Source organism: Salvia splendens, chromosome 17, assembly GCF_004379255.2.
Source record: "Salvia splendens isolate huo1 chromosome 17, SspV2, whole genome shotgun sequence".
Classification (NCBI taxonomy): domain Eukaryota; kingdom Viridiplantae; phylum Streptophyta; class Magnoliopsida; order Lamiales; family Lamiaceae; genus Salvia; species Salvia splendens.
Genome location: NC_056048.1, coordinates 2,399,187 through 2,423,429, shown reverse-complemented (window position 1 = coordinate 2,423,429; position 24,243 = coordinate 2,399,187). Strand labels below are relative to the sequence as shown.

General features: G+C 37.8%; 3 protein-coding genes and 2 pseudogenes across 13 annotated transcripts; 3 read left to right on the top strand and 2 right to left on the bottom strand.

Moving 5' to 3' along the window:
* Window positions 1-89: 89 nt before the first annotated feature.
* Window positions 90-6,463, bottom strand: LOC121773273 (multiple RNA-binding domain-containing protein 1-like). The gene is made up of 14 exons (XM_042170086.1): window positions 6,232-6,463; window positions 6,038-6,145; window positions 5,821-5,935; window positions 4,664-5,391; window positions 4,441-4,572; window positions 4,094-4,183; window positions 3,871-3,994; window positions 2,229-2,552; window positions 1,947-2,011; window positions 1,534-1,696; window positions 1,191-1,295; window positions 1,007-1,108; window positions 751-921; window positions 90-552 (listed from the first exon to the last, which is right to left on the bottom strand). Coding segments are annotated over exons 1-14 (2,520 nt in total). The 5' UTR covers window positions 6,234-6,463; the 3' UTR covers window positions 90-261.
* A 1,318-nt stretch (window positions 6,464-7,781) lies between these two features.
* Window positions 7,782-11,685, top strand: LOC121774162 (annotated as a pseudogene).
* Window positions 11,686-12,958: 1,273 nt separating this feature from the next.
* On the top strand, window positions 12,959-16,892 carry LOC121775428 (annotated as a pseudogene).
* Window positions 16,893-17,095: 203 nt separating this feature from the next.
* LOC121774601 (protein PLASTID TRANSCRIPTIONALLY ACTIVE 14-like) lies at window positions 17,096-20,661 on the bottom strand. Of its 2 annotated transcripts, none has more exons than XM_042171452.1 (12): window positions 20,359-20,661; window positions 20,130-20,267; window positions 19,911-20,036; window positions 19,662-19,790; window positions 19,329-19,418; window positions 19,093-19,243; window positions 18,526-18,635; window positions 18,076-18,147; window positions 17,821-17,929; window positions 17,541-17,738; window positions 17,378-17,420; window positions 17,096-17,290 (listed from the first exon to the last, which is right to left on the bottom strand). In XM_042171452.1, exons 1-12 carry the CDS (start codon window positions 20,566-20,568, stop codon window positions 17,212-17,214), a joined length of 1,455 nt encoding a protein of 484 aa, XP_042027386.1. In that variant the 5' UTR covers window positions 20,569-20,661; the 3' UTR covers window positions 17,096-17,211. The 2 variants fall into 2 exon arrangements, with proteins under 2 accessions (XP_042027386.1, XP_042027387.1); XM_042171453.1 differs by having other exon boundaries at window positions 17,824-17,929.
* Window positions 20,662-20,770: 109 nt separating this feature from the next.
* Window positions 20,771-24,128, top strand: LOC121774602 (phosphatidate cytidylyltransferase, mitochondrial-like). 10 transcript variants are annotated; one of them, XM_042171457.1, is made up of 12 exons: window positions 20,771-20,964; window positions 21,200-21,315; window positions 21,970-22,080; window positions 22,232-22,288; window positions 22,401-22,463; window positions 22,543-22,611; window positions 22,729-22,821; window positions 22,959-23,063; window positions 23,141-23,218; window positions 23,312-23,440; window positions 23,556-23,682; window positions 23,828-24,128. In XM_042171457.1, exons 3-12 carry the CDS (start codon window positions 21,973-21,975, stop codon window positions 24,013-24,015), a joined length of 1,017 nt encoding a protein of 338 aa, XP_042027391.1. In that variant the 5' UTR covers window positions 20,771-20,964; window positions 21,200-21,315; window positions 21,970-21,972; the 3' UTR covers window positions 24,016-24,128. The 10 variants fall into 10 exon arrangements, with proteins under 10 accessions (XP_042027391.1, XP_042027389.1, XP_042027393.1 ...); XM_042171455.1 differs by having other exon boundaries at window positions 21,156-21,315; XM_042171459.1 differs by having other exon boundaries at window positions 20,771-20,998.
* The last annotated feature ends 115 nt before the right edge of the window (window positions 24,129-24,243 follow it).

The window sequence follows — 24,243 nt, the reverse complement described above, 5'->3', positions numbered from 1 at the left end:
ACTCCTTGACAATGAAATTATCCAGACTTCACCTCAATAAAACTCATAAATTTATTTTGACCGAAAAGAAATTCAATACATGATGGAGATATCTGTAAAAGAAAAAACAAAATCTCAAAATTGCCAGTTTTACATCAACTGATATTACGTTACACCCTCAAAATTGTTGGTTTTTAAATATATCAAAGTTACACAACTCTGCATTCTATTTAACAAAGTTGATGATAGAATACAAAAAAAAACACACACACTAAAAAAACTCTATTCTTCCATTCTTTGAAGCTTGACATTCCCTTCATCTAGTAAGGGGAGAGGAAGCTGCTTTCTTTTATTGTTCAACTTAGTAGAGCCTGCGAACTGCTCAGCTGTTCTTGCCCGTAATTCGTCTAAGCTCTCTCCTTCTTTTGCCCTCTCCAGTACCAAGTGACGACCGTAGAGATGGGTGTTTGAGAGCGCTTCAAGGGCATTCCGAGCTTCTTGTTTTGTGAGAAACTCTACAAAAGCAAAACCTCTATGGTTTCCGAATCTCATTGGCAACCTCAATCTCTTTATCTGCATAGTACAGGAGATGTGTTTCCAGATTAAGAACCATGGAAGAACAAACATGTCTGGTTACCCCAAAAACTAGGACGAAACGTTTTCTGATGATGTATAGACAATTACGATTTTAACAGCATCACATAGCTTCCGAGGTTGCAAGAAACTAAGGTAAAGATGTCATAAAATTGATAAATGCAAGTGCTTATATACCTGACCAAAGGGACTAAATAATTGCTTGAGATCCTTTTCGGTTGCCTCAAAAGCTACATTCCTCACAATCAATTTTGTTGAGCTGTCATTATCAATTTTTTTAGGTATCGTTTCATCTTTCTTATGATGGCAAAGTTGCAAGATGAGGGCATGCCCATCCAGAACGGATCCCTGGAGAAAATATCGAAATGGTAAGAGTCTAGAGATACAGTAGGCAACGGACAGCGTGTCATAATAGGCTGGCCTGAAAGAATACCTGTAGGTCCTTGCAAACCTTCAATGCTGTATCAACACTATCAAACTCTACAAAACCGAATCCCATTGAAAGAGTCTTCCCATTCTTTACATGCTTCTTGATCTATTGAAGTATAAGAAATGAAAATGGATTAGGGAATATAGAGGATTTGGTGTAAGGCGTGGGGGGAGGGTAACGAACATACCCTGACACTAAGAATCTTTCCTCCCTTCATGTACTCTGCAAAATGCTTTTTCACACTTTCTTCAGATGTTTTGAAGTTCAGGTTCTTGACATATAATGAGCGTGACTGTAGAAAAGAAGATATCAAAAAAGTAAATGTTAGAACAACTAGTAGTTAGAACACCTGAAATAAATCAGAGCTCAATAGCTCATAATAATCATTAGAGCTTTAATGTACTAAACTCTCCCCCTTACAAAAGCACTATAATCGACTGAAGCATATATCTCAGAGTTAATAATGGTTGATATATTAAAAAAAGGTAAAGTTGAATCATAGAACTTATATCAATGCAAGTAAGTATAACCTCGATCCTATCAGGGTCGGCATCTTCTTCTGCGATATCTTCAATCTGATGTTTCAGCACAACTTTCTTTGCATCAAGTTCACCTACAGCTTTATCATCATCAACAGCCGAAGTTTGACTAAGAATGTTACCAGGTGCCCATTCCAAATACAGTGGGCCATCCCTGTGAAACCAGAGATATTAACCTCACGAAACCAACACTAGAATAGAAGCAATGTTATATCTAATTATGAAGTGCATGTCTTTATTCCACAAGCAATATCAATCATTTAGTTGTGATGGCCCTCAAAATATTTGGACACCATGATCCTTCAAGCACAGTATGTTGCTTAAAAAGTACAAACTTTAACCAAGCATTACATTACATCCTTGAACAAAGGACTATATACGTTTCAAAAATTAGATGAACTTACTTGTAACGCTTGTATGCTAAACCTTTGAAAGCTGCACGGGCTTCAGCAGGTTCCAAAAAGATAACCTAACCATAAATTTTAACAGGAGTGCTTGATTATTATATTATATGCTAGAATTTGACACACTGAATCTCCTAACCATTGAACTAAGCATCAAGTGTATTAAAGTTGAAACCATATAGGAGCATACACATTAAGTAAAATAAAAAGGGATGATATAGTATGAGATAATGAATCTACAAAGCACAACAAAATATTTAAAAGACAGCAAAGCAAACATACCAAAGCCATGGTTTTAGTAGGGGGGATGATTATTTTATCCAAGCTGCCAAACTTGCCGAACATGCTTGATAATTCACTTTCTGATGAACCATACGGTAAATTCTTCACCAATATAACATGGTTGCTTCTCTTTACACCATCAGTTTTACCAGCAGCATACTCTTCCAATGAGGAAACATTAACCCCAGCACTTGATAGAGCTTTTTTAGTCTCAGCAATGACCTGTGTTTCCCCCAGTGCAATTCTCACAGCAAGGTCATCAGATTCTCTATCTAGAAGTTCACTCTTACTGACACCAAATTTGCGTGCAATGTTCTCAACCACCTTGAATATGAAGAATCAGAAGAAAGTATCAGGTGATAGAGCACTTTAATATGTCAAAGAGCAGAGTCTCAGAAGGTTACAAGCAGAGAGAGTTATATTAGTAAGGGGAGTAAAATGACATCATGATGGCTTCTTAGAGCATCCCCATCCATGCTCATGAATGTGGGCCCGAACTCACTTTTATTCATTTTTTACTCCCTGCTCTTTGGCAAGAGCGCAACACCCACATTCATGCTCTTCCGCAAGGACATGCTCAAGGGTCCCAGTCCCACCATTCTATTATTCAATTTAAATAAAAACATTTCCACAGTATTAAAATGCATTAAAAATACCCAAAATACTATTACTAATTACTAAAAAATTAAAAATTACATAATTAAAATCTTAAAAATTAAAAATTTCATAATTAAAGTCCTAAAAATTAAAAATTACATAATTTAAATCCTAAAAATTTAAAATTACATAATTAAATTCATAAAATTAAAAAAACCCACTACTCGTGGCCCGACACGATATTGTTCATAGTATTCTTGTTCTTCGTGCTCTGCTTCCGCAATGATATCGTTGATATCCATTTTTGAATTTAGAGAGGGTTTGATTGAGAGAGGAATATGTAGATGAGTTGTATGAAAAAATATGAATGAGAGATAATTTAATATGAAAAATGGATGATGAATGCGTGTATTTATAGATGATTTTGGGATTAAAAAATTTTTAAAAAATGCAAAAAAATTTCCAAAAAACGGTAATAAAATGACTATATTTTTTGGGATCTGAAAATACATTTTTTTTTAATTTTTGGTATTATTTTTCGATTTAAAAAAAATGCCAACGGCATTGCCGTTGGCCAATAAAAACCCGTCACGTCGCCCTGCTCAGCGGCACGGACATGCTCGATGCATCGAGCAGAGCCGTGCCGTCGGCAAGAGCACAGCGGCGGACAGGGGCATGCCGCGCCGATGGCACGGACGCCGTCCTTCCCCACAAGCACCGATGCGGATGCTCTTACCATCCATCCCCATACATTTTACTTCAAGAATAAGGATCAAGTTTAATGCTCAATCAAACTGAACTAAGGCATTACACATATAATGAAGGTACTTAGAGAATGAGTATATATCTTGATTTACACTTAGGGATCTCCTAACAAAGTTATTTCGGGAACAAATGTTCAAGTGGGGAAATAGATTGTGACCATTAACTTCTCTCCTACCCGTGTCGATGTTTCTAAAACTTACAATTTCAGTGATAATTTCTTAAAATCTCAAAAGAAGGCAACTAATCGCAGATGACAAGCCTAATTTTCAACTTTACTCACCGTATCAGGACGCATGAATAAACTATTCCATGCTTTTGTGTTTCCAGCAGCTTCGGATGCCTTCCTTTCATCAGTCCTTTTCTGCTTAAGTGTTTTTGAAGACGGTTTTTCATCATTTTTTATCCTGTAAAGCGAGAGCCCTTGTAAGTTCAAAAGCATCATACAACAAGATAATGCAGGATATTAGCATATCCAGTGAAACTTGATAGTCTCGAATGCATACTGTTGCATATAAGAAGGCTTTTTTTGTTTAGCAAGCATGACATGCAACAGCCTCCCCTGAAAAATTGAGCTGTCCATCTCTTCCAAAGCCCTGGAATGGTAAAACAAATAACTTTTGAATATAGGCATAGCACCAATTCTATACATATAAACAAATACATTATACATCTGAATGGAGTATTTAGTTAATCATGCAAACAAACCAAAAATAGTAATATAACCATGTGAAAAGATGAAGACATGAAGTGGGGCACTCAAATGATAAGGAAATACGTATGAAATATAGCTAGCTTTTCCAAGCCAATTGTGTTTGAAAAAAGTCAAGTTTTATAGCTCAGGATATATTACCTAGCAGCAGCTTCTGGGAGAGCAAAATGAACATAAGCAAATCCTTTGGAGCGTCTTGTTTCTTTGTCAATAACTATATGGGCTTGAGATACAGCACCATATTTGCTGAAGTGACTTTCTAGTTCCTCCTCGCTGAGTAATCACAAAGTGTAAGCGTAAATGTACATGACAAAAGAAATAAAAGAGGAATGTGTAGTAGATGACCAAATAGCATGGGACATACGTGGCAGTGTAGGGAAGATTGCGGATGAACAGACGGGTAGATTCTAGAACTTCAGCATTATCGTTTTTTCGACCGGATGATGGTTCATCTGAGCCATTTCCGCATTCTTTAGAGAAGCCTTTTTCAGGCTCCCCAGCAAAAACATCAGTTTCAATTGTATTCTCAACAGGATCAAATTTACTCTTTACGTTACATGCAGCACTTTCATCATTATCACTGTCACTGTTATCAGTGCCATCAGTACTACCCTCAGTATCACTACTTTCTGAATCTGACCAATTCTTTTTAATTCTGCTCCTGAAATAATCCATGTCGGATACAGCTTCATCGTGAGCCGAAGTTTGAGGTTTTTCTATTTTTGTTGGAGCATCTATTTCTCCATCTGTTTCTTCAGAATCTCCATCAAATTCATAATCCTCTCCTTTTTCTGTCTTGTAATTGTCATCTCGCACCAAACTACTTTGCTCACGAGAGGCTGCAGCCACTGTATCATTTGCCCACAACTTTGACTTGCTCCGATGCTGCATAACCTCAAGAAACTCTTGAAATTGGGGGTCATCAGTCCCATCATCCTTGACACTTTTCTTACTCTTCCCATCTTGTTCCATAGCTTTAGGAGCTTTGAAACCAGTTGCTTTTTTATCTTCTGCAGGCAAATTCTCCTTCTGCTTCAACGAGTGCCGGCTCCAAGGACGAGGCGCTTCGGGATCTCCAACCTTCCGAGCAATCTGGCAGTGAACATTAAAATGTTACAGCATGGTATTGTTTAAGATGACAAATTCAAGTCTTTAGCCTACACATATAACTAACTGAAAGTAAATGATTTAGCACTCTTTACTAATAAACTATCAGGTGTCTGAATGATCTAATTATGCAGCCCACAGCACCAAAAGTCAGTTCATGATACAAGCAATGGAACTTCTATCCACATTCTTTTACTTATTCTATCCAATTAAATGTGTGTCATTCACCCTAATTAACCATTTTGGCCAGTCATCATAATGCCCTCAATAATATCACCAACCTAGTATCATCATAAGGCTACTAACCTTAGAAGCTTCAAACCGGAAAAAAAATACATTAGGGAGAGTAGCTTTAGAGGCTTAAAACCGGAAAGAAATACATTAGAGTGAGTGAAGCAGCAGAATGAGACAGACCTCACAAGTAATTCTGGCAGTATGCATAAAAGACTTGTTGAAATACTTAATAGCTTCCTCAGCTTCACTCTCCGTCCTATACCCCACAAATCCAAATTGCCGGCTCTTCCCATCCCTGAACCAATTTCCACCACGTCAGGTAAATAAACAACAAAAAATTAAAATAGCAATCTCAATGCTGAAAAAAGGGGAAAAAAAGGTAAAGAGAGGTGATCACTTGGTGCGCATAAGCTTTGCATCCGTCACTTCCCCTTTCTGAGAGAAGAACTCTCGAAGATGCTCCTCCGCTGCATACTTAGGCAAGTTTTTCACACAAATTCGCGACCTATGAACCAAATGCACTACCATTAGATACAATATAAATTTCAGAGAACTAAACCAGCTAGTGAATGAAAAGGAAGAAGCAAATACATGATTTGTGGATACTACTCGTATATAATATAGCGAGCTGCAACAGTCCACGCCGCACAGCTAGCTGCGAGATAAATCGCCGCCGGAGACAGGAACACACTGACAGAGAGAGGCGGTGAAGAGAGAGAATTGGAGATAAATCGCCGCCGGAGGCACTGACGGTGAAGAGAGAGAATTGGTCGGCAATGAGATTTTTGAAGCGGTTGGAATGGAATTGAAATTAGGTCGAGGGCTTTTGCAATTGGCCCGCGCATTGCGTTTTTTTAGTTGGGCTTCACCCTAATTGGATTTTTTTTTCCAAAATTAAATTTAGGATTTTTTATAGAATATTTGAATTTTTGGATCAATTTGTATTTGACAAAAAAACGATCTGAAACCAAAAATAATCAGCTCTAAGTTTATAAATAGAATTTTCATCTTAGTTAAGATTATATAATTGATATGACTAGATGTTAGAAGATTCCTTATAATTTACGTTTACTACTTATATATTATATGATGAGTGACCGAATTATTTTGCACGAGTTTGGATTAAGATTTTAGACAATAATTTAATATTTAGATTCAAAATCGGTGAAGGTTTTTTATGCCCATTGTTTAAGTTATTATACATTATAATGTCAAGTTTATCATAATTGAATTTGCGATAACAAAAAAGATTTTTTTGCATAATTGGCAATACTTGATTCCTTTTTAAAGATAAAAGCGAGCTATTTATTTATTTATTTATTTATTTATTTATGCTTGCTCTTGAAGTAGAAACCGGTCCCACAAGCACCCCGGGCTCATGGGGACCAGAAAAGGCCTTTCGTTTTCAACTTTACTCAACAAACATTAAGTATAATCCAAACGAAAAACATGAGATGTTCTAAATCATTTTTGAGCTTAAACACCAAATAAATATATAAATCTCAAAATCAAATGAGTAAACTTTTTATAAATAATGAACTTACTACAAATTGGAATACTATAAATTAACACATTGATGTTCTAATGTAGGAGTAGTCTATAACATGGTCAAGTGATTGTCAAATCTCATATATGTAAAACACGCATTTCTCCTGTTTTATTTTTAAAGTATATATGATGAATAGTGCATGCCGACCCCCCATTTTTTGGGCCCATCAGATACAAATCATCCAAACTGAACGGCTGAAATTGGGCAGAATTGGACTCAAAACTTACCATATCATACTAACTGAACACTCCCTTAAATTAGTGGTAGATTTAACACGAGCATCCACAATAGGAGTGGACTAGCAACAGTATAGTAATAGTCTAGTCAAAAACTTCTTCTGCACATCATTATGCCATTTTCACCGTCTAGTCATTGCTCTAATCAATAGCCTTGTTGAAAAAAAATAAAAAAATTGAAATGGGTAATTTAAAAGAATTAAAAAATAAATAAATAAAAGTTTAATAAATAAAATAAGAAAGCCCAATCTAATTTCCTTGATTTTGCAATAAAAAAGCCCAATCTAATTTCCTGATTTTGCCATCGTTAACTGATGAATAATTGCAAGAGAGTACGAAATCATGGATGGCGCCAACACAACACAACACAAACACAGTCTCGATCTCTCGATAAATCCCATCGTCTTCTCCAAATTCCAATTTGTAAATAAATAAAACTGGCTGTTCGAATCGAGTCGGCGTTGAATTGCCAAAGTATAATTGTATACTCACTTGAATATAGCCGAATAGTGGAGTAATACTCGTTTCAAGGTTGGTTTGGATTGAAGAAATACGCGTGGTAGTAGCACTTGCTGCGTAATTGGTGGGGTGATATATAAAGGCGATGAGCTTCAATTAGCTCGGGGAAAACGATTTATATCATGGCCGCCAATGCACAATCTCAGCATCGCTGCGTTTTCGGTTAGTGTCTATTCTCATTTCTGTATTGTTCTACATCTATACACGCCGTTCCAGTGGTTTGGTTGCGGCAAAGCCTCACTCATTTCGAAATTGATTTGGTTTATAGTGTAAATGTGGTTTATTGATTGGGGAATTTGTGTTTATAACTGCTCTCGTGTTAATTTTGTTTTGATGATTAGGGATGGGAGTTAGACTTTTTAGCTAATTGAATTATTGAAGTGTGGTGGTGTATGTGTGTACGCAGTTGGGAACATACCATATGATGCTACTGAAGAGCAAATCACTCAAATTTGTGAGGAGGTTGGGCCAGTTGTTTCGTTCAGGTGAGTTCGATTCGAGTTTAGGTTAACTTGATTGACTGATGGTTTTCTGGTGTGATTGGCTGTGCGTTTGTGTTAATGATTAGATCTTAATGTTACATATAGTGATTATAGTTGGAACAAGGTCATGAATAGCTTTTATCTGCCACAGCTTTGCCAATTTCTTCAAATATGGATCTGTGAAAGTTTCTATACTTTTTTTTTGCCATAACACTGAGTCATACTTTGCTGATCCTGTTATTTGCCATTTCAGATTAGTTATTGACAGAGAAACCGGAAAACCAAAGGGTTATGGATTCTGTGAGTACAAGGATGAAGAGACAGCTCTGAGTGCTCGTCGTAATCTTCAGGGTTACGATATAAATGGCCGTCAGCTAAGAGTTGACTTTGCTGAGAATGACAAGAATGCTGACAAGAACCGGGAACAGGTATACAGTGTATGTGTTTATCTCTTCGTGTGAGTGCATAGACTTATCATATTGTTGAGATAGAACATGTTGTTCCCTATTAAACTAATCAATTGTTTGTTTTTTTTTCTTGTAGGGACGTGGTGGTCCTGGTGTTGGCCCAAATGTTGGTAACTAGAATATTTAGTTTTTGTATAATTTCATTATTTTGGTATGCAAATGGAGAGCTAGGAATTCACTTTTCTTTATACGGCTAAGATTTCATTTCAATTAGTTAGCGTAAGTGTATCCGCAAAAATGCCTGCAATGCAGATGCTCCTAAACAAGTTGGGGGTCAAGCAGTCTTTGGACATCCCAGTGTTCATCTGCCGGTAGGCGATTCAGTTGCTACAGCTGCTGCAAGTGTCATGGCAGGAGCTCTTGGATTGGCTCAGACTGCTAGCACACCAAATCAGATGGGATTACGGAACCCGTCCTTGTTAGGAACTGATCCTTTGACTCAACAGTTGGCCAAAATGTCGAGGAGTCAGCTGATAGAGGTTTTGTCCGAATTTAAGGTAAGTAGATACCCAACATTTAACTGGACAAATTTTATAGCACATAAAGATACGTTTTTTCCTTTTATTTTTTCCCATAGAAGTCAAATCAAAATGAACAGAAGTGATTCTGCGGATTTATGATCTTATGCAGTCATGTGGTGTTGACAGGCACTGGCTACACAAAATAAAGAACAAGCCCGGAAACTATTGCTCGCCATCCCCAACTTGTCCAAAGCTATTTTTCAGGTTCTTTATAGTTTTATGTATTGTTTGTGATCTTAAGTTTTGATACTACTGTAGTAAACATCCATCTAATGCAGGTTCTCGAATTCTCAATATCTGAGATTTACCTGAAAATTTAAGTTGTTCCTACTTCAGTTCAGTTTTTATACAATTAGTTACAGTAATCAACTTTTTATTTGACTTCAATGCAGGTTGAGATTATGCTTGGGGTAGTGTCACCTCAAATGGTATGTTCTCTTACCCAGTTTGTCATCCATTGCTAGGGTTTTGCTGCAAGCTATTATGTTTAGTATATTTGATTTTTTGGACTATTCAGTTGCAGACGCCCAATATTCGGCAAGCTTCGAGCCAACCAGTACAGCCTCTGCTGCAAAATTCTCAAACTCTTTCTGGGCTAACCCCCCTTCCACAAAACAAAATTCAATTGGGTTTGATGCCTTCTGCACAAGATAGTCGAGTATCTGCTGGTGTTCCAAACCAATATAACACACTCCAGAAATTTATTACACGTACTCAATTTCAACATCCACAATTAAACCAGAACCAAGCCTTGCAGCAAGCTCAACTGGTTGCTCAATTTGGAGTTTCCTCCCATCCCTCTACACATCCTCAGTCATTGATTGGTTTGTCAGCTGGACAACAAATTCCAGTACCAACTTCTTCTCTCAACCAGCAAATGCAACATCCTATTTCACAAAATATAGGCCCAGTTCCGTCCAGCAATCCAGGGAACAATGCTGTGACAAGGTCTCAGACTGTTGCCACTCATGCTTCTGTGCTCGTAAATCCACAATTTTCAGCAACAGGGATTCAGGTGCGGAACTTCACCTGATATGATAGCAGAGGAATTGGAAATTTAACATATACCATGTGCTGTATTACTTTCTCAAAAAATCATTCACTTTATGTTGCTCATGATTTGTTCGAAATGCTTTTCTCAAAGAATCTGTTTTTCGAGTCAAAGCAATATTACACGACATTAATTGAAGTAACTGTAAAAGTTATGCCCTTGATGTTAATTACAAAGATTCTAAACATAATTTAACATAAGCTATACTTATTATTAGTGTTGTAAAAAATTGTGATAAATAGTTAATACTGGAATCTTACACATCTTGAAGGTGATTGCGAATTTCTTTTTTTCTGAAACAGCATAGCACCTCAACATCCTCTGTCATGCCGGAAGATATGGATATGAAAGGACATGCTCTAAATATCCCTAGTAAGACGAACCAGATCGATATAGCACCAAAACTGGTGAAACTGAACGGTGGAAGCGCTACTCCTTCACAGGTTGTGAACGTAACTTCACCTATGTCTGCTCCACTCCCGTCTTCGGGAGACAACCTCCAAAAAATGAAATTGCAGACACTGGGAAGCAAGCTACTCAGGTAATTAATTGCTGCATAACATATCTTTACCTACTTTGGTTTGTTGTTTATTCTAATTGAAAGTCCATCTTCGTCGTATTTTTATTCAAAACTCATTTGAAGGTGTAGAAACTTCACCAGATCTTGATATAATAGATGAGAACTTCATACAGATTTTACTCTCTGATGTGTAGTTCGAATAGATATCCATCTGCTGAAATAAAGATTTTGCAGCATCTAGATGGATTAATTGAAATTCATCCGAAGATCTCGGGTTTTGAAATTTGCATTTATAATTTGTATTGATCTGATGTTGACTACATTTTCACTGTTTACAGATGCAACTTCCCCCGGACTTAGATCCATCTGTGCTTCAGCAACTGCTAAATCTGACGCCAGAGCAGCTAAGTTTGCTGCCACCAGATCAGCAGCAGCAAGTAATGCAACTTCAACGGATGCTCCGGCAGGCTACATAGCTCGACATTTTAGTCCCGAGAATAGCATAAGCTTCATGAATCTTTCTTCCAATGAGTTTTAGAAGGGAATTGCAATTGTTTACTGTCAACTTTGCGATTAAAGCATAGTTAGGTGCACACTAAATGCACGAGAGCTGTATCATTCATGTAACGTTACGAGCTTGTTCTTGTACTCGGATGAACACACATCATTGATTTGAGAAGAAGTTTTGGCTAATGCTTCATATCCACTTTAATGTCATGTTTTTGTGTTTGGCCAGTGTTGACAAATCTGATTAGTTTGACAGAACTACTGCTACATATAGCTATTCTTATTCTAAGAAAAGATTAATCAAAATCTCATTAGTATACCAAAATCAGTTGTTGAAACCGAAGTAGAAATAGAGAAGCTAGTGTTATTACATTTGGGTCATAACAGTGAAAGGTTTGTATTTCAGTACGAGTTGTTAGTAAAAATAAGAGCAGCATTGTATTTTAGATGTTATCTGCTTGTGAATTTGGTATTATCGCTATTACATTACTTATGTTCCCAAATTTCTCTCAAATTTCACCAAAATTCTATAGTTTATGATTTTTGAGACCAAGTTTTTAGTTACCATGAAAATTAAGGCAGGGATAAAAACAAAGTACTAAATCTCCATAAAATAAATTGCAGGTTTACTCAACAAACAGAATCTAAACACATCTTAGAAGGGGCAAATAACAAAATAAGGTCGATTTAGCAACAAAACCAGAAACTTAAGAGGTAACAAAATCCAAACGCAACCTACATAAAAAATGAAGATGCAAAAAGAGTGTTCACCATTTGAATAAATGAACCCCGGACAAATCAACGAAGCCTCCTAGCCTCTCTCTCAGACTCCAACAGGGTGAGGATGTCTCCCTCCCTAACCGGTCCCTTGACATTTCTCATGATGAAACGGTTCTGGTCATCGATGAACTTCACCCTTACCTGAGTCACCTGTCCACGGGATCCAGTCCTGCCGATCACCTTGATCACCACAGCATGCTTGATTTGTGATTCCATTCTGCAATAACACAAATCCAGACTTGACCAATTCAACATTTTCCTTAAACAAAAAGATATTAGCATTGCATCCAAATCTGTTTCCCCTGATTTAGAGGGTATGAGTGGATGGATTTTTCTAATCTAGGTTAGCCAATAAACACAGAACACAGATTGATCATAAAATTATAAACTAAAGCTATACAATATAGATTAATCATAAAATTATAAACTAAAGCTATACAATACAGATTAATCATAAAATTATAAACTAAAGCTATAGAACACAGATTAATCATGTGATTATAAACTAAAAACTACAGAATACAGATCAATCATATAATTATAAACTAAAAGCTACAGAATACAGATTAATCATATAATTATAAACCAAACGCCACAGAATACAGATTAATCATAAAATCAAACCAAAGAGACCTACAAACATTACTAAATCAATCTAGACAATAATTCGGCCTTATAAAACTACAATGGATGCAAACAAGCATAGAAGAACAACATATGCAAGCAAATTGAAACCGGCAGCTACACAGGTTTACCGCAAAAGGCAAAAAACATTACAAACACAAAAACCGAGAGCCTAAACGATCAAAAAACGGTAGAACACAGGCGAATCGAACGAACCTTGGGAGCGCAGAGAAGAAAGCTGGGGAGCAACAGCTGCAGAAGAAATTCGTGAATGGGGCTGAAAAACCCTAGGTTAGTATTTATAGGTAATTTTGTTCGAAACCATAACAAAATTGGGCTTTCTTCCTATATAGCTGGGCTTCTTTTTCCTTAATTCATGATCCAGTCATTAATCAATTTTCGTGTGTCAACTTTTTTTAAATCTGATCCAAATTAAAATTTGAAATCTTGTTGAATTTTTCAAATTTCGATTTAGACCAAATTAAAATATTAGCAAATTTTGAATTTTCGGATAAAATGTATTGAAATTGAAAGAATTCGAAATTCGTTTTTTAATATGGCGAAATTTAACAAAATCCTAGCCCATTTATTTCATCTTTATTGGATGATACAATTTTTAAATATAATGCTAATAAAATAACGATCTAAAAGTAGTAGTATTATTTTTTTGGACGGATGTATTTTTATTTAAGATCTGAAAAAAAAAGTTTAGGTTTTTTTAATATTTTTATATAATTTCAAAAATTTTATTCAGATTAAAGTTCACGATTCAGATTTCAGATTTTACATTTGATTTTTCGAACAATTCATTTTGTTTTAAACTTATTTTTAAATCAAATATAATTAATCAAAAATCTAAACAAAAAATCACTAATACTAGTATTTTCAATAAGTGAATGTGGGTATAATTTTAAATCACCAATAAAAATTGAAAAATACATGTATAATATATTTGAATACATAATCATTTATTCAATTTTTTAATATAAAATTATTAAAATGAAAAAGTCATTTTTAATGAGCAAATGTTGGTTTGAGCATCATCAAAAGACCATCTAATAATAAAATAATTACAAAAAATAAAATTTGTAACTAAATATTCAATTTTATAATATTTAAAATTTATAATTAAAGTACTAGCTAGTAGTATTCAATTTAAAATGTGTATTTAAATATTCAATTTTAAAACATTATAAAATCAATGATTCAAACAACTGAAAATAAAAAACATAAATTTAAAAATTCAACAAAAAAAAATTAAGAACCCAATTCCTCCCTCACTATCTCTCCCCAATTCAATCCAAACCCAAAATCCACCGCTCCTCACCACCGCATCACCCGACCTCACCCGCTCCAGACACTCATGGATCGAATCCCTCCGCTCCCACGCCCGCTCAAACTCCCCCAATCAAGCCCTCGCCACTTTCATCCAAATGCAAGCCGCCGGAATTCCCCCCGACTATTACGCTTTCCCCGCCGCCTTAAAGGCCGCCACCGCCCTCCAAGATCTCCGCCTCGGCAAGCAGATTCACGCCTCCCTCGTCAAATTGGGCTTTAATTTCCACGCCACTGTCTCCAACACCGTTCTGCACATGTAAGCCAAATGCGGCAGTGAAGTCGAGCAAGTCTTCAAGGTGTTCGACAGAATTCCCCAAAGAGACCAGGTTTCTTGAAACTCGCTGATAAACGCTGTGTGTAAATACGAGGAGTGGGAGTTGGCTTTGGAGGCTTTCCGCTTGATGTGGGTGGAGAAAATTGAGCCTAGCTCGTTTAATTTAGTCAGTGTCGCTCTCGCTTGTAGCAATTTGAAGTGGGGCGATGGTTTGAGGCTTGGGAAGCAGCTTCATGGGTATAGCTTGAGAGTCGATGAGAGGAAGACGTTTACGGATAATTCTTTGATGGCGATGTATGCGAAATTGGGGAGAGTGGATGATGCTAGGATCATATTTGAGTGTTTTGCTCATCGAGATATGGTGTCGTGGAACACGATTATCAGCGCGTTTTCGCAGAGTGATAGATTCTACGAGGGTTTGGAGTGTTTCCGTGGTATGAATGATGAAGGGTTTAAGCCAGATGGGGTTACCATTTCGAGTGTGCTCCCGGCTTGTTCCCATTTGGAGCTGTTGGATTTGGGGAAAGAGATTCATGCTTTTGTAGTGAGGAATGATGGTTTCATGAGGAATTCCTTTGTGACAAGTGCATTGGTGGATATGTATTGTAACTGTAAGCAAGTTGCGAGTGGGAGAAGAGTTTTCGACATTGCATTGGATCGGAAGCTTGCGACATGGAATGCTATGTTTGCTGGTTATGCGCAGAACGGGTTTTACTTGGAGGCGGTGAGGTTGTTTATGAAGTCGATGGTTGTGTCCGGTTTATTCCCTAACCCGACCACAGTGGCTAGTGTTTTGCCGGCTTGTGTGCACTGCGAGGCCTTTTTTGATAAAGAGGTTATGCAGGGATACGTCTTGAAATTGGGGCTTGGGAGCGATAGATACGTTCAAAATGCTCTGATGGACTTGTATTCCAGGGTCGGGAAGGTGGATGTTGCGGAGTATATATTTCACAGTATGGAAAGCAAAGATATCGTGTCGTACAACACGATGATAACTGGCTATATGGTGTGTGGTTACCACGAAGATGCTCTTATCTTATTACACGAGATGCAAACATCTGAAAAGAACGTTGAGGTCTCGTTTAGACCTAATTCTGTAACTCTCATGACCATCCTCCCTGGCTGTGCTACTCTGGCAGCTCTAGCGAAAGGAAAGGAGATTTATGCTTATGCGTTTAGAAATGGATTGGAATCGGATGTGGCTGTTGGAAGTGCGCTCGTTGATATGTATGCTAAGTGCGGTTGCTTGGTTATGGCTCGGAGAGTTTTCAAGAGCATGCCTAATAGAAATGTAATAACATGGAATGCTATGATCCTAGCTTGTGGGATGCACGGAGAGGGAGACGGGGCGTTGGCACTTTTTAGGAAAATTGCGGCCGAAGTTAAGCCTAACGAGGTTACTTTTATCGCAGTATTCGCAGCTTGCTGTCATTCCGGGCTGGTGGATGAAGGCAAAAGACTGTTCCAGACGATGAAAGTAGATCATGGAGTCGAACCTATTGCTGATCACTACGCGTGTGTTGTTGACCTTCTTGGTCGAGGAGGCCGGCTTGATGAAGCGCATGACATCATCAACTCGATGCCTGTGGGGCTCGACAAGGTTGGGGTGTAGAGTAGCTTGCTCGGTGCTTGCAGGATCCATCAAAACGTAGAGCTCGGGGAGATCTCTGCATCCAATCTGTTTACGTTAGAAGCGAACATTGCAAGCCATTACGTCTTGCTGTCAAACATCTACTCTTCGGCCGGGCTCTGGGAGAAGGCTAATGAAGTTCGTGGGAAGATGAAAAGCAAGCGGCTGAAGAAAGAGCCCGGATGCAGCTGGATCGAGTACAGTGGCGAGGTGCACAAGTTCGTGGCTGGGGACACGAAGCCCCCCCAGAGCGAGCAGTGGACGCGTATCTGAACGATCTGTTCGATAGGATGAAGAGGGACGGTTACGTGCCTGACACGTCGTGTGTTCTTCACAATGTTGACGTCGTGTGTTCTTCACAATGTTGACGAGGAGAAGGAGAGCTTGCTGTATGGGCACAGCGAGCGACTGGCGATTGCGTTCGGCCTCCTTAACACGCCTCATGGCGCGGCCATTCGAGTCTTGAAGAATCTAGGGTTTGCAACGATTGCCACTCTGCAACAAAATTCATCTCCAAGATTGTTGATAGGGAGATTGTTGTGAGGGATGTTAGGAGGTTCCATCATTTCAAGGATGGTGCTTGCTTCTGTGGAGATTATTGGTGATATTTGTAGACAGGCAGTGTTGATGTAATCAAAGAAAATAAGAAAATACAAATTGTAATGTGGAAAATTTTAGAAAAAAAAAAAAGAATCTGTAGCTACTTTGCATTATTTTCTCATCCATTTAATCTATAATTAATTTTCTTTGTTAACCACATACTTCTTATGGATAAATTATAAAGTAGATACACTTTTTTTCTTTGTTAACCACATATTTCTCATCCATAATTATAAATCATGGATGAAGAAATTGCCTAAATAATGAGGGAGAAATTGCCTAAGTGAACCAAACTTAGTGATTTTTCCGGCAATTTGCTCTAAAGAAAAGGCAGTACATTCGAGCTAGTCATGATGCTACGAGAAAATGCTCTATATTTCCATTCAATTTACAGAACGATACAAAATTTCTAAGTAGTTTCGTTGCCTCTCTCTCAATCTTGCTGTATTTTGTACAGCTTGTTCGATCCTAAATTAAAATAATAACCTCTCTTGGTAAATATCCAGTGCCTGAATAACCTTCTCCATGAACAACTTCCGGTGCATCCTATACCTGCGCGGAAAAGCAGCGAGTAAGATGGAATGTGTTCCTCTAATGCATCCGAATTAACGAGACAGTTTTTCTGTGGAGAATACATACTTTATAGCAGCCTCTTGCGTCCTCCTTGCTTCAGGGCTCGACTCTACAGCGAGAAACCAAGAAAGTAAATACACGAGATATCCAATTCAAAAATCTATTCATCGGTTTCTTGCTGTTCTATCTATCAAGGAATAGGAAGTCCATGACGGAATGTTAAGCATACCTAGAATTTCTTCATCTTGCTCTGCGGTTATAGGAAACTCTGCAAGCATTTGATGGCATTCTTCTTGTAACTCCTTCACAGCTTTCCTTTCTGCACTTGGAATGGGAGGGATGTCCCCGTCTGACCAAGTGGGTATTGTTCTAGCAGCAGCGATAATGGCCCCATCAACAAAGCTATCCTCGTCATACGATAGTTTATCTGATATGTAACATCTCCTCAGTTAACGAACCATAACAAAGCTCAAGCCATAGATGGAATACTTATGAGAAGGAAGCAATACTACTGTTGTGATAATATTCTTCGGGAAGACCAGATATATTGAAGACGGATAAGAAAGAATCCAAATGAATCCGCGCATTGCCAGAGAACTGGATAACATCCCAAGGATTCTGCAGTTTTTGTTTCGAACAGTTAAGGTACAAATAAACAATAACACTAGTAATGAAGGACACATCAAGTAACACGAAATAAACAAAAAAAGGAATTTTGCCTTTTTGCTAAATTAAAAAAGATAATAGTTGGAACAGAAAAATACCACTGGAGATGAAAACCCATATCTTTCCATGAAGAAGTTATTCATCTGTCCATTCATGTAACTGATGGTCATCTGCATACCGATCAACGGAAAGGCATACAGTTATGCAAATGTAATGGAATGAATATATACCATCATGTTATCTTTTATCAGACCTCAATCATGAGTCGTTCTCAGTTAGCACTTCAATCTACAGTTCTTTCAGAAATATATACCAAGCCATGATTTGGCTTGTCATGTTTCCCCAAAATAAGACACATATATACTTGAAATCCTAAAAAAACTTCAGATACTACTAATGATATCATCTTAAGGTTGAATAGTAGCAAGCTTCTGTCAAATATAAAACATCCTATAAATTTTTCTCTTTGGTTTAATGATGGTCGAAGTTGTATGCTCATCTAAAAAATACACTTTTGCTTTCAACATAAAGCCAGTGGTATTCTATACCTCATCGCCCTTTTTGACCCCTTGCCCAGCATTTATCATGACCTCAAGCATTCGATCCTTGAAACGCCAGTGGAAGAAACAATTTGGCTTGAAAGAATGATTTAACATATCTACGGACATGCAATCAGCGCATACAGTTAATGAGCTAATGTACAAGATCGTTTCTGCTCAATCAACTTGCAAGAAAACAGGAAAATTTACCAACAGTCAAATTGAGATATTAAAAACTAATTAAACTTGTAAAACAAGTGAATTCTGAATTTGAATCAGCAGTAGATGCGAAATCAACATATATTGGCAAGTGTTTGATGAATATTTAGGTGGCTACCACCATAGCCGCTTAACTTGTTTTCATCATAAAAATGATAAAACTCTCAATAGTTGGGTTCCAAAAGAAATTTCTTTATCAAAATAAACAATATCTCTACAATACACTGACTGCTTTAGATGGGTCAAAGTAAAATTCTATTTACTCCATTGGCACAGAAGGTTACAGACACACGATCCCATGAACAGCACACTGAGAATAATAAGGAGATGACCGAACTTCATTTGAGAGAGACTAACCGGCATAAGGGATGAGCATGTTAGCATCTTGAGTTAGGGCACCAACTCTGATTTGCTTGTTTATACATCGAGATTGCGCCATACTCATGGCCCACAGGAATCTCTCAGGCTCTAGAGCAAGCCGTTTTACTTTAAGGGGCACTGCAGAGTGCTGAATGACACACAGTTAAACCAGTTAATTGATGCCAAAAAGACAGTCCTGGTAGTATACACCATTATAAAAGACAAATCCATACCCAGTTTTTCTCCCAAAAGTCCAAAGCTCGTTGTTGCTGTTGTCTTACTGTAGAAGCAAGTTCGCTGTCCTGCAACTCCAACAGGTCCTCCTGCAATTGTCTCGAAGAGAGTAAAGGGACCATCAATTCTCACAGGTTAACACAAGTTCATAATAAATATGGTAAACCTGGGTGTTCGAATTCAGCTAATATAAAATTGATTGCAACAACAAAAACCAATTAAAATGGTGAAGTAGGTACTCAATGGTTTCAAAGTCTGATCTTTGTTCGGAAATCATCAAACGACATTAAAACTAAGCCCCAGAAATAAGTATACAGGAACACATATCCGACCTCGGTTGCTAGAAGTAAGCTAGTACACTCATCAGCAGCAGGTAAGAAGTTGCCATACAGCTGCCAAAAATTATCCTTGCAATCGAACGCGTATAGAAGAAGACATGCCAACCTCAGGTCCCAATCTGTCTGACGTAAACCAAAGAGTATTATGCACATGAGGAACTGAAAACTAAGATCTCCAACTATCAGCTTAATCAAATGTACAACTAATGAAATAACGAAGAAATTTTATTGCCACGCATTTACCTCGGGGTTGGTTGAGTTTATTATGTCGAAGATCGGATGACCAACAGGTATAATATCCGGGAAGAACATCCAAGGGAGTTTTTGACTTATAGTTAACATCAATTCCAGTGGAATCTCCATAATCAACTGCATATCAAAAGAAGATTGCATTGCCAAGAATTACATTTCGAAGCAACACAGCAACAAATCACACAATTGTCTCATAAAAAGAAGAATTACCCTAGAACGGCGAAGAGGTGCGATATCTTTGGACGCATAAACTCCAAATCCATCAGGACCTTCTCTGAACTCGATTCCATAAGCTCGCATATTCCTAACATAGCCTATCTTATAGAAATCGGGATCCGCTGGCTCCAACTATCAACAATTGCGTCAAATAATCAGAACATTAATCAAAATGACATCAATTATCATTAACAAAAGTTCAATTGGAGAAATATGCGGTCACCTGAGAAGCAGGAGTAGGTTCGGAAGGGAGCGCGGTTTGGAAGAGAGGGAAATCGGACGTGGAAATTGCAGAAAATGTGTCTTCGTTAGTAACCAAAGCCGCACGCAGCACCGGAGCACTCCTCCGCCGAGTCACCTGCTGGAGGCGGCGGCGGTGTTGGTGATTGGTGAAGATGCAGTGCGGCGGTGGATGCAGGAGCGACGTAGCCATTGCCGTTGCAGTTTTGGGGGGAAATTTCAGCAAACCGAAACGTTATCCATCTACAGCCGCTTACGTATTGCAAAGACCTCTGTTGGGTTTATCTGTTTTTACTGCCTCATTATTATCCCTTTTATGGTAAAGGTGAATATTTCTCTTTCTTTTTTAAAATACTAGTAAATTAATGATCATATTAGAAGCATTCTACTATACTAAATTACTATAGAACTGTCAAAACAAATTTATAGGTATATAATAAATTAACAGATAAATAGGCGGGAGAGTGAGTAAAATCTTGAAGCGGTGCTGGGGAATTCATCGTTAACGATCATCATCTTCATAAGCCAATTGGAAAGAAGCATACATACATACAGCTTGGGGATTCCGTCATCATTATAAGCGGCAGTGGTTAGTGGTTACTGCTCAATCCGCCTCCATTTCGGTACATTATAGCGATGCATCTGAGATGTTCGATGAAATGTCTGGTTAGACAAAGATTGATTTTTCATTGTTTATTTGAGTATTCCCGATTTCGGTTTTTTACTATATTTGATAAAATTAATAACGACGAGAAATTTGAAATGCTTTTTTGCATTCAGAAGCACAAGGACGATTGACGGAGACTATTAATATGGTGATGCAGGCAAGCTACCAGCCTACTTGTTGAACTAGATTCTCTTAAGTCAATCATTTCTCTCCACACGAAACCGTAGCCAATTCAGACATAGTTGCTCAATTTTCCCTCGCTCTGAGCTTCGGGTAATGCTCTCTGGTTTTCCCCCATTTACGGCGAAGTTTTTCGCTTGATGAAGTAGTTCTCTGTATTTTACATGTGCAACGGTCAATGTGGAAATTTGATGATGGCTACTCAATTTAATTTTTCCCAATTTGTTTGGTCAGTTTATAAATATGTGTCCCTTTTTCGAAATGTAACATATGATTGGAGCAAATTTTTTAAGTGAACTGGACAATTGTATAATTATCCCGAGTCTTTAGCCACATTGTGTCAATAATTGCATCTCTTTAAATGATGAATCTCAAAGCTCATCAAGTTTGACCTTTTATTATCTTTGATCTCATGTTTGGGGGCTGCATTTGAGTCTTGGTTTGAGACTTTGAGATCACTTGTTTTATGGTTGTTGACGCTTTTGTTCTGAGACTTGTGTACTTGATTATAAGCCGAACTATATTTCTGTTCAGTCCAACTTTATATTGGTACAGTCAGACAATGCAACTGAGATGTTCAATGAAATGTCTGACAAAAAAGAGGGCTTTTTCGTTGTTTGTTTGAGTGGAGTACTATTTTGGGCATTTGAAGAATTAATTGATGGTGTTAATATGCATAATTAGTTCGTCAGGGGATTTGATCATGTCTTTAAAAAGTTCTAACCGTGTTGCATTTGCTGAATGTAGTCAATGGATGCTGAAAAGATACCCGATCACACAAGTTTTCTCGACACTCTGCCTCCTGTTGAGTTCGCTTGTATATATGGATCCTCTCTCCATCCAAACAATTCTGATAAGGTGCAATCATCTTCTCTTTTCTATTCATTTACTGGAGCTGATGATTTTCCACAACTTATTTTTGAATTTAACACTAGCACGAAAGCGCTGTGACTGAAACATTATGCCATCGTGTAGCTTTATGAGTCTCTCTCTTAAATCCTTGTTTCAGACATCCATGATAGATTACATTCTTGGTGTAGCAAATCCACAGCAATGGCACACAGAGGTATATGTATGAATTATGATCATAGCAGTTAATAATTTTATCCGAAGCTCCATTCTTTCTATCTCTGTTTTGATTAGCAACTGATGGAATATACTTGTCTTTTGGGATCAAGAATCTGAAATTAAATCGGGATCATTATGCGTCATGGATGGTCCACCTTGGGGGAGCGCAGCTGGTGATACTTCACATCTCTCTTCTCATTTTGGATGTTTTGCGGCTTGCAAGATTGATATTGTTTTTTCTGTTCCTAGTAGATAACTGGGGTTGCAGATCATATTGGTGTCCGCATACATTTCAATCCCTTTGTTTCTCACAGAGACCGGGTAATTATTTTTTATCGTTACTCTTATTGCGATGTTTTAACATGTGATTTATGGTTGTTATCTCTCTTTACATATTAGATATACTGAAATGAGATTTTGACATGAAATCTCCTGCAGATGTTTAAATATGGAGTTGTTCGCATGAATGATCTTGTTCGGGACATATCAGGTTGGGAGAGTTTCTATCTGAGTGGCCGTTTGCAGAAACCGGTACGTTTTGCATCAATACCTGGATTACTAATTAATGCATTTCATCTTTAACACTGCTAAAACTTTCTGCTTGTAAAGTATGCTTCTGTTTTACTGGATGCTACCTATATAGTATCTCAAGTATCTGTGTATTGTAGGTTAACGTCGTAGTAGACAAATCAGAGATAGAAAAACTCAACTCTGTAAACTTGAAGGCTGCAACAGCTGCTGCCCTCCTGCTTTTGCCATCAAAATTCAGTGAGGTATGGACCTTTCTCAGTTTCATCGAAGTCGTGTAAAGGTAAAAGGGTTAGCAGTAATAAGCATGATATGTTTGCAGGAAGAGTTGTACGCCAAAATATGTAGCCTCTCATACATGGGTGACTTACGAATGCTTTTCGCAGAGGATCGAAACAAGGTACTGATGATTGAAGGCTCAGGAACTTACTCGAAATTGTGTGTGTTTACTTGAAATTTGAATTCCATACTTGAATCTATGCACACTTCTCAGGTGAGAAAGATTGTACAAGGACAATTTGAGTTATTCCAACAAATGTACAATCCATTTATAGAGGAATTTGCAGCTGAAGACTTGCTTAGAACGTCATCTTCTGGTGACCAAAAATTAAATTTAATCCAGGTCAGTCCAAATTTCAAGGTCCATACAGAATTACAGATTGTGGTTGCACATATTGCTAAGTTTCAAAGGAAATAGCAAAAGTTGAGATTGTGACATATTTGGATTGTTGAATCAGGATTGTGGACCATCTACCACGTGCTCCCTCGTGTCTTCACTTCCTCTGCCTCTCAGATGCCGTACTAGGATGAAACTTGGAGAGAAGAAACCAATTGACGAATCTGGTACGATAAATCATTGGGCGGGTGAGCTCTACTGCTTCATCGCCATTTCATTAGCTATGTCCATTGCTTAGGGAAGCAGTCAATCTAGCACCTCCTTATTTTGCATTTTTGTTATGTTTATACAGCAAAGTTTTTATGGCGTTCCGTTGGGTTAATCGTATTTTAGGTAGAGCTGCACAGAGACTAGCAATTAAAAAGGAAGAGGCTGCGGATTGCATCCGGAAGACCCTGAGACGCAAAGTCATGGTTTCGAGTGCAAGACAGGCGGTTGCAGGTCTACTAACCGCTGGTGCAGTTCACGGAGTGAAGTATGTCGGGAGCAAAATGAAGAAGGCATGGAGATCTTGGCGGTAATCTTATAAGTTCAAACATGAGTCACTGTTAAATTTTGTTTACTGACACTGTGAAAGGTGAAATGACAGAAGGATCTTGTTTTCTTGAATATATATACTTAGTTATTGCTGTCATTGTAGTAAGCAACTAGGTAGTGGAGTAGTTTTTTAATGTAGTTAGCATTGAAATCGACCCAGTATGGGTCATTATCGTTGCATTGGTCCGGCCGAAGACCACAACCACAGATTC

Coding starts and splice junctions, on each gene's coding strand:
- LOC121773273 (XM_042170086.1), bottom strand. Junction 5,936..6,037: donor GCAAAGCTTATGCGCACCAA/GTGATCACCTCT, acceptor AAATTGGTTCAG/GGATGGGAAGAGCCGGCAAT. Junction 4,184..4,440: donor CTCCCAGAAGCTGCTGCTAG/GTAATATATCCT, acceptor TTACCATTCCAG/GGCTTTGGAAGAGATGGACA.
- LOC121774601 (XM_042171452.1), bottom strand. CDS start 20,568: ATGGCTACGTCGCTCCTGCATCCACCGCCGCACTGCATCTTCACCAAT. Junction 20,037..20,129: donor CACCTCTTCGCCGTTCTAGG/GTAATTCTTCTT, acceptor TTTGATATGCAG/TTGATTATGGAGATTCCACT. Junction 19,419..19,661: donor GCTTACTTCTAGCAACCGAG/GTCGGATATGTG, acceptor AGACAATTGCAG/GAGGACCTGTTGGAGTTGCA.
- LOC121774602 (XM_042171457.1), top strand. CDS start 21,973: ATGGATGCTGAAAAGATACCCGATCACACAAGTTTTCTCGACACTCTG. Junction 22,612..22,728: donor TTGTTTCTCACAGAGACCGG/GTAATTATTTTT, acceptor AATCTCCTGCAG/ATGTTTAAATATGGAGTTGT. Junction 23,683..23,827: donor TACGATAAATCATTGGGCGG/GTGAGCTCTACT, acceptor ATCGTATTTTAG/GTAGAGCTGCACAGAGACTA.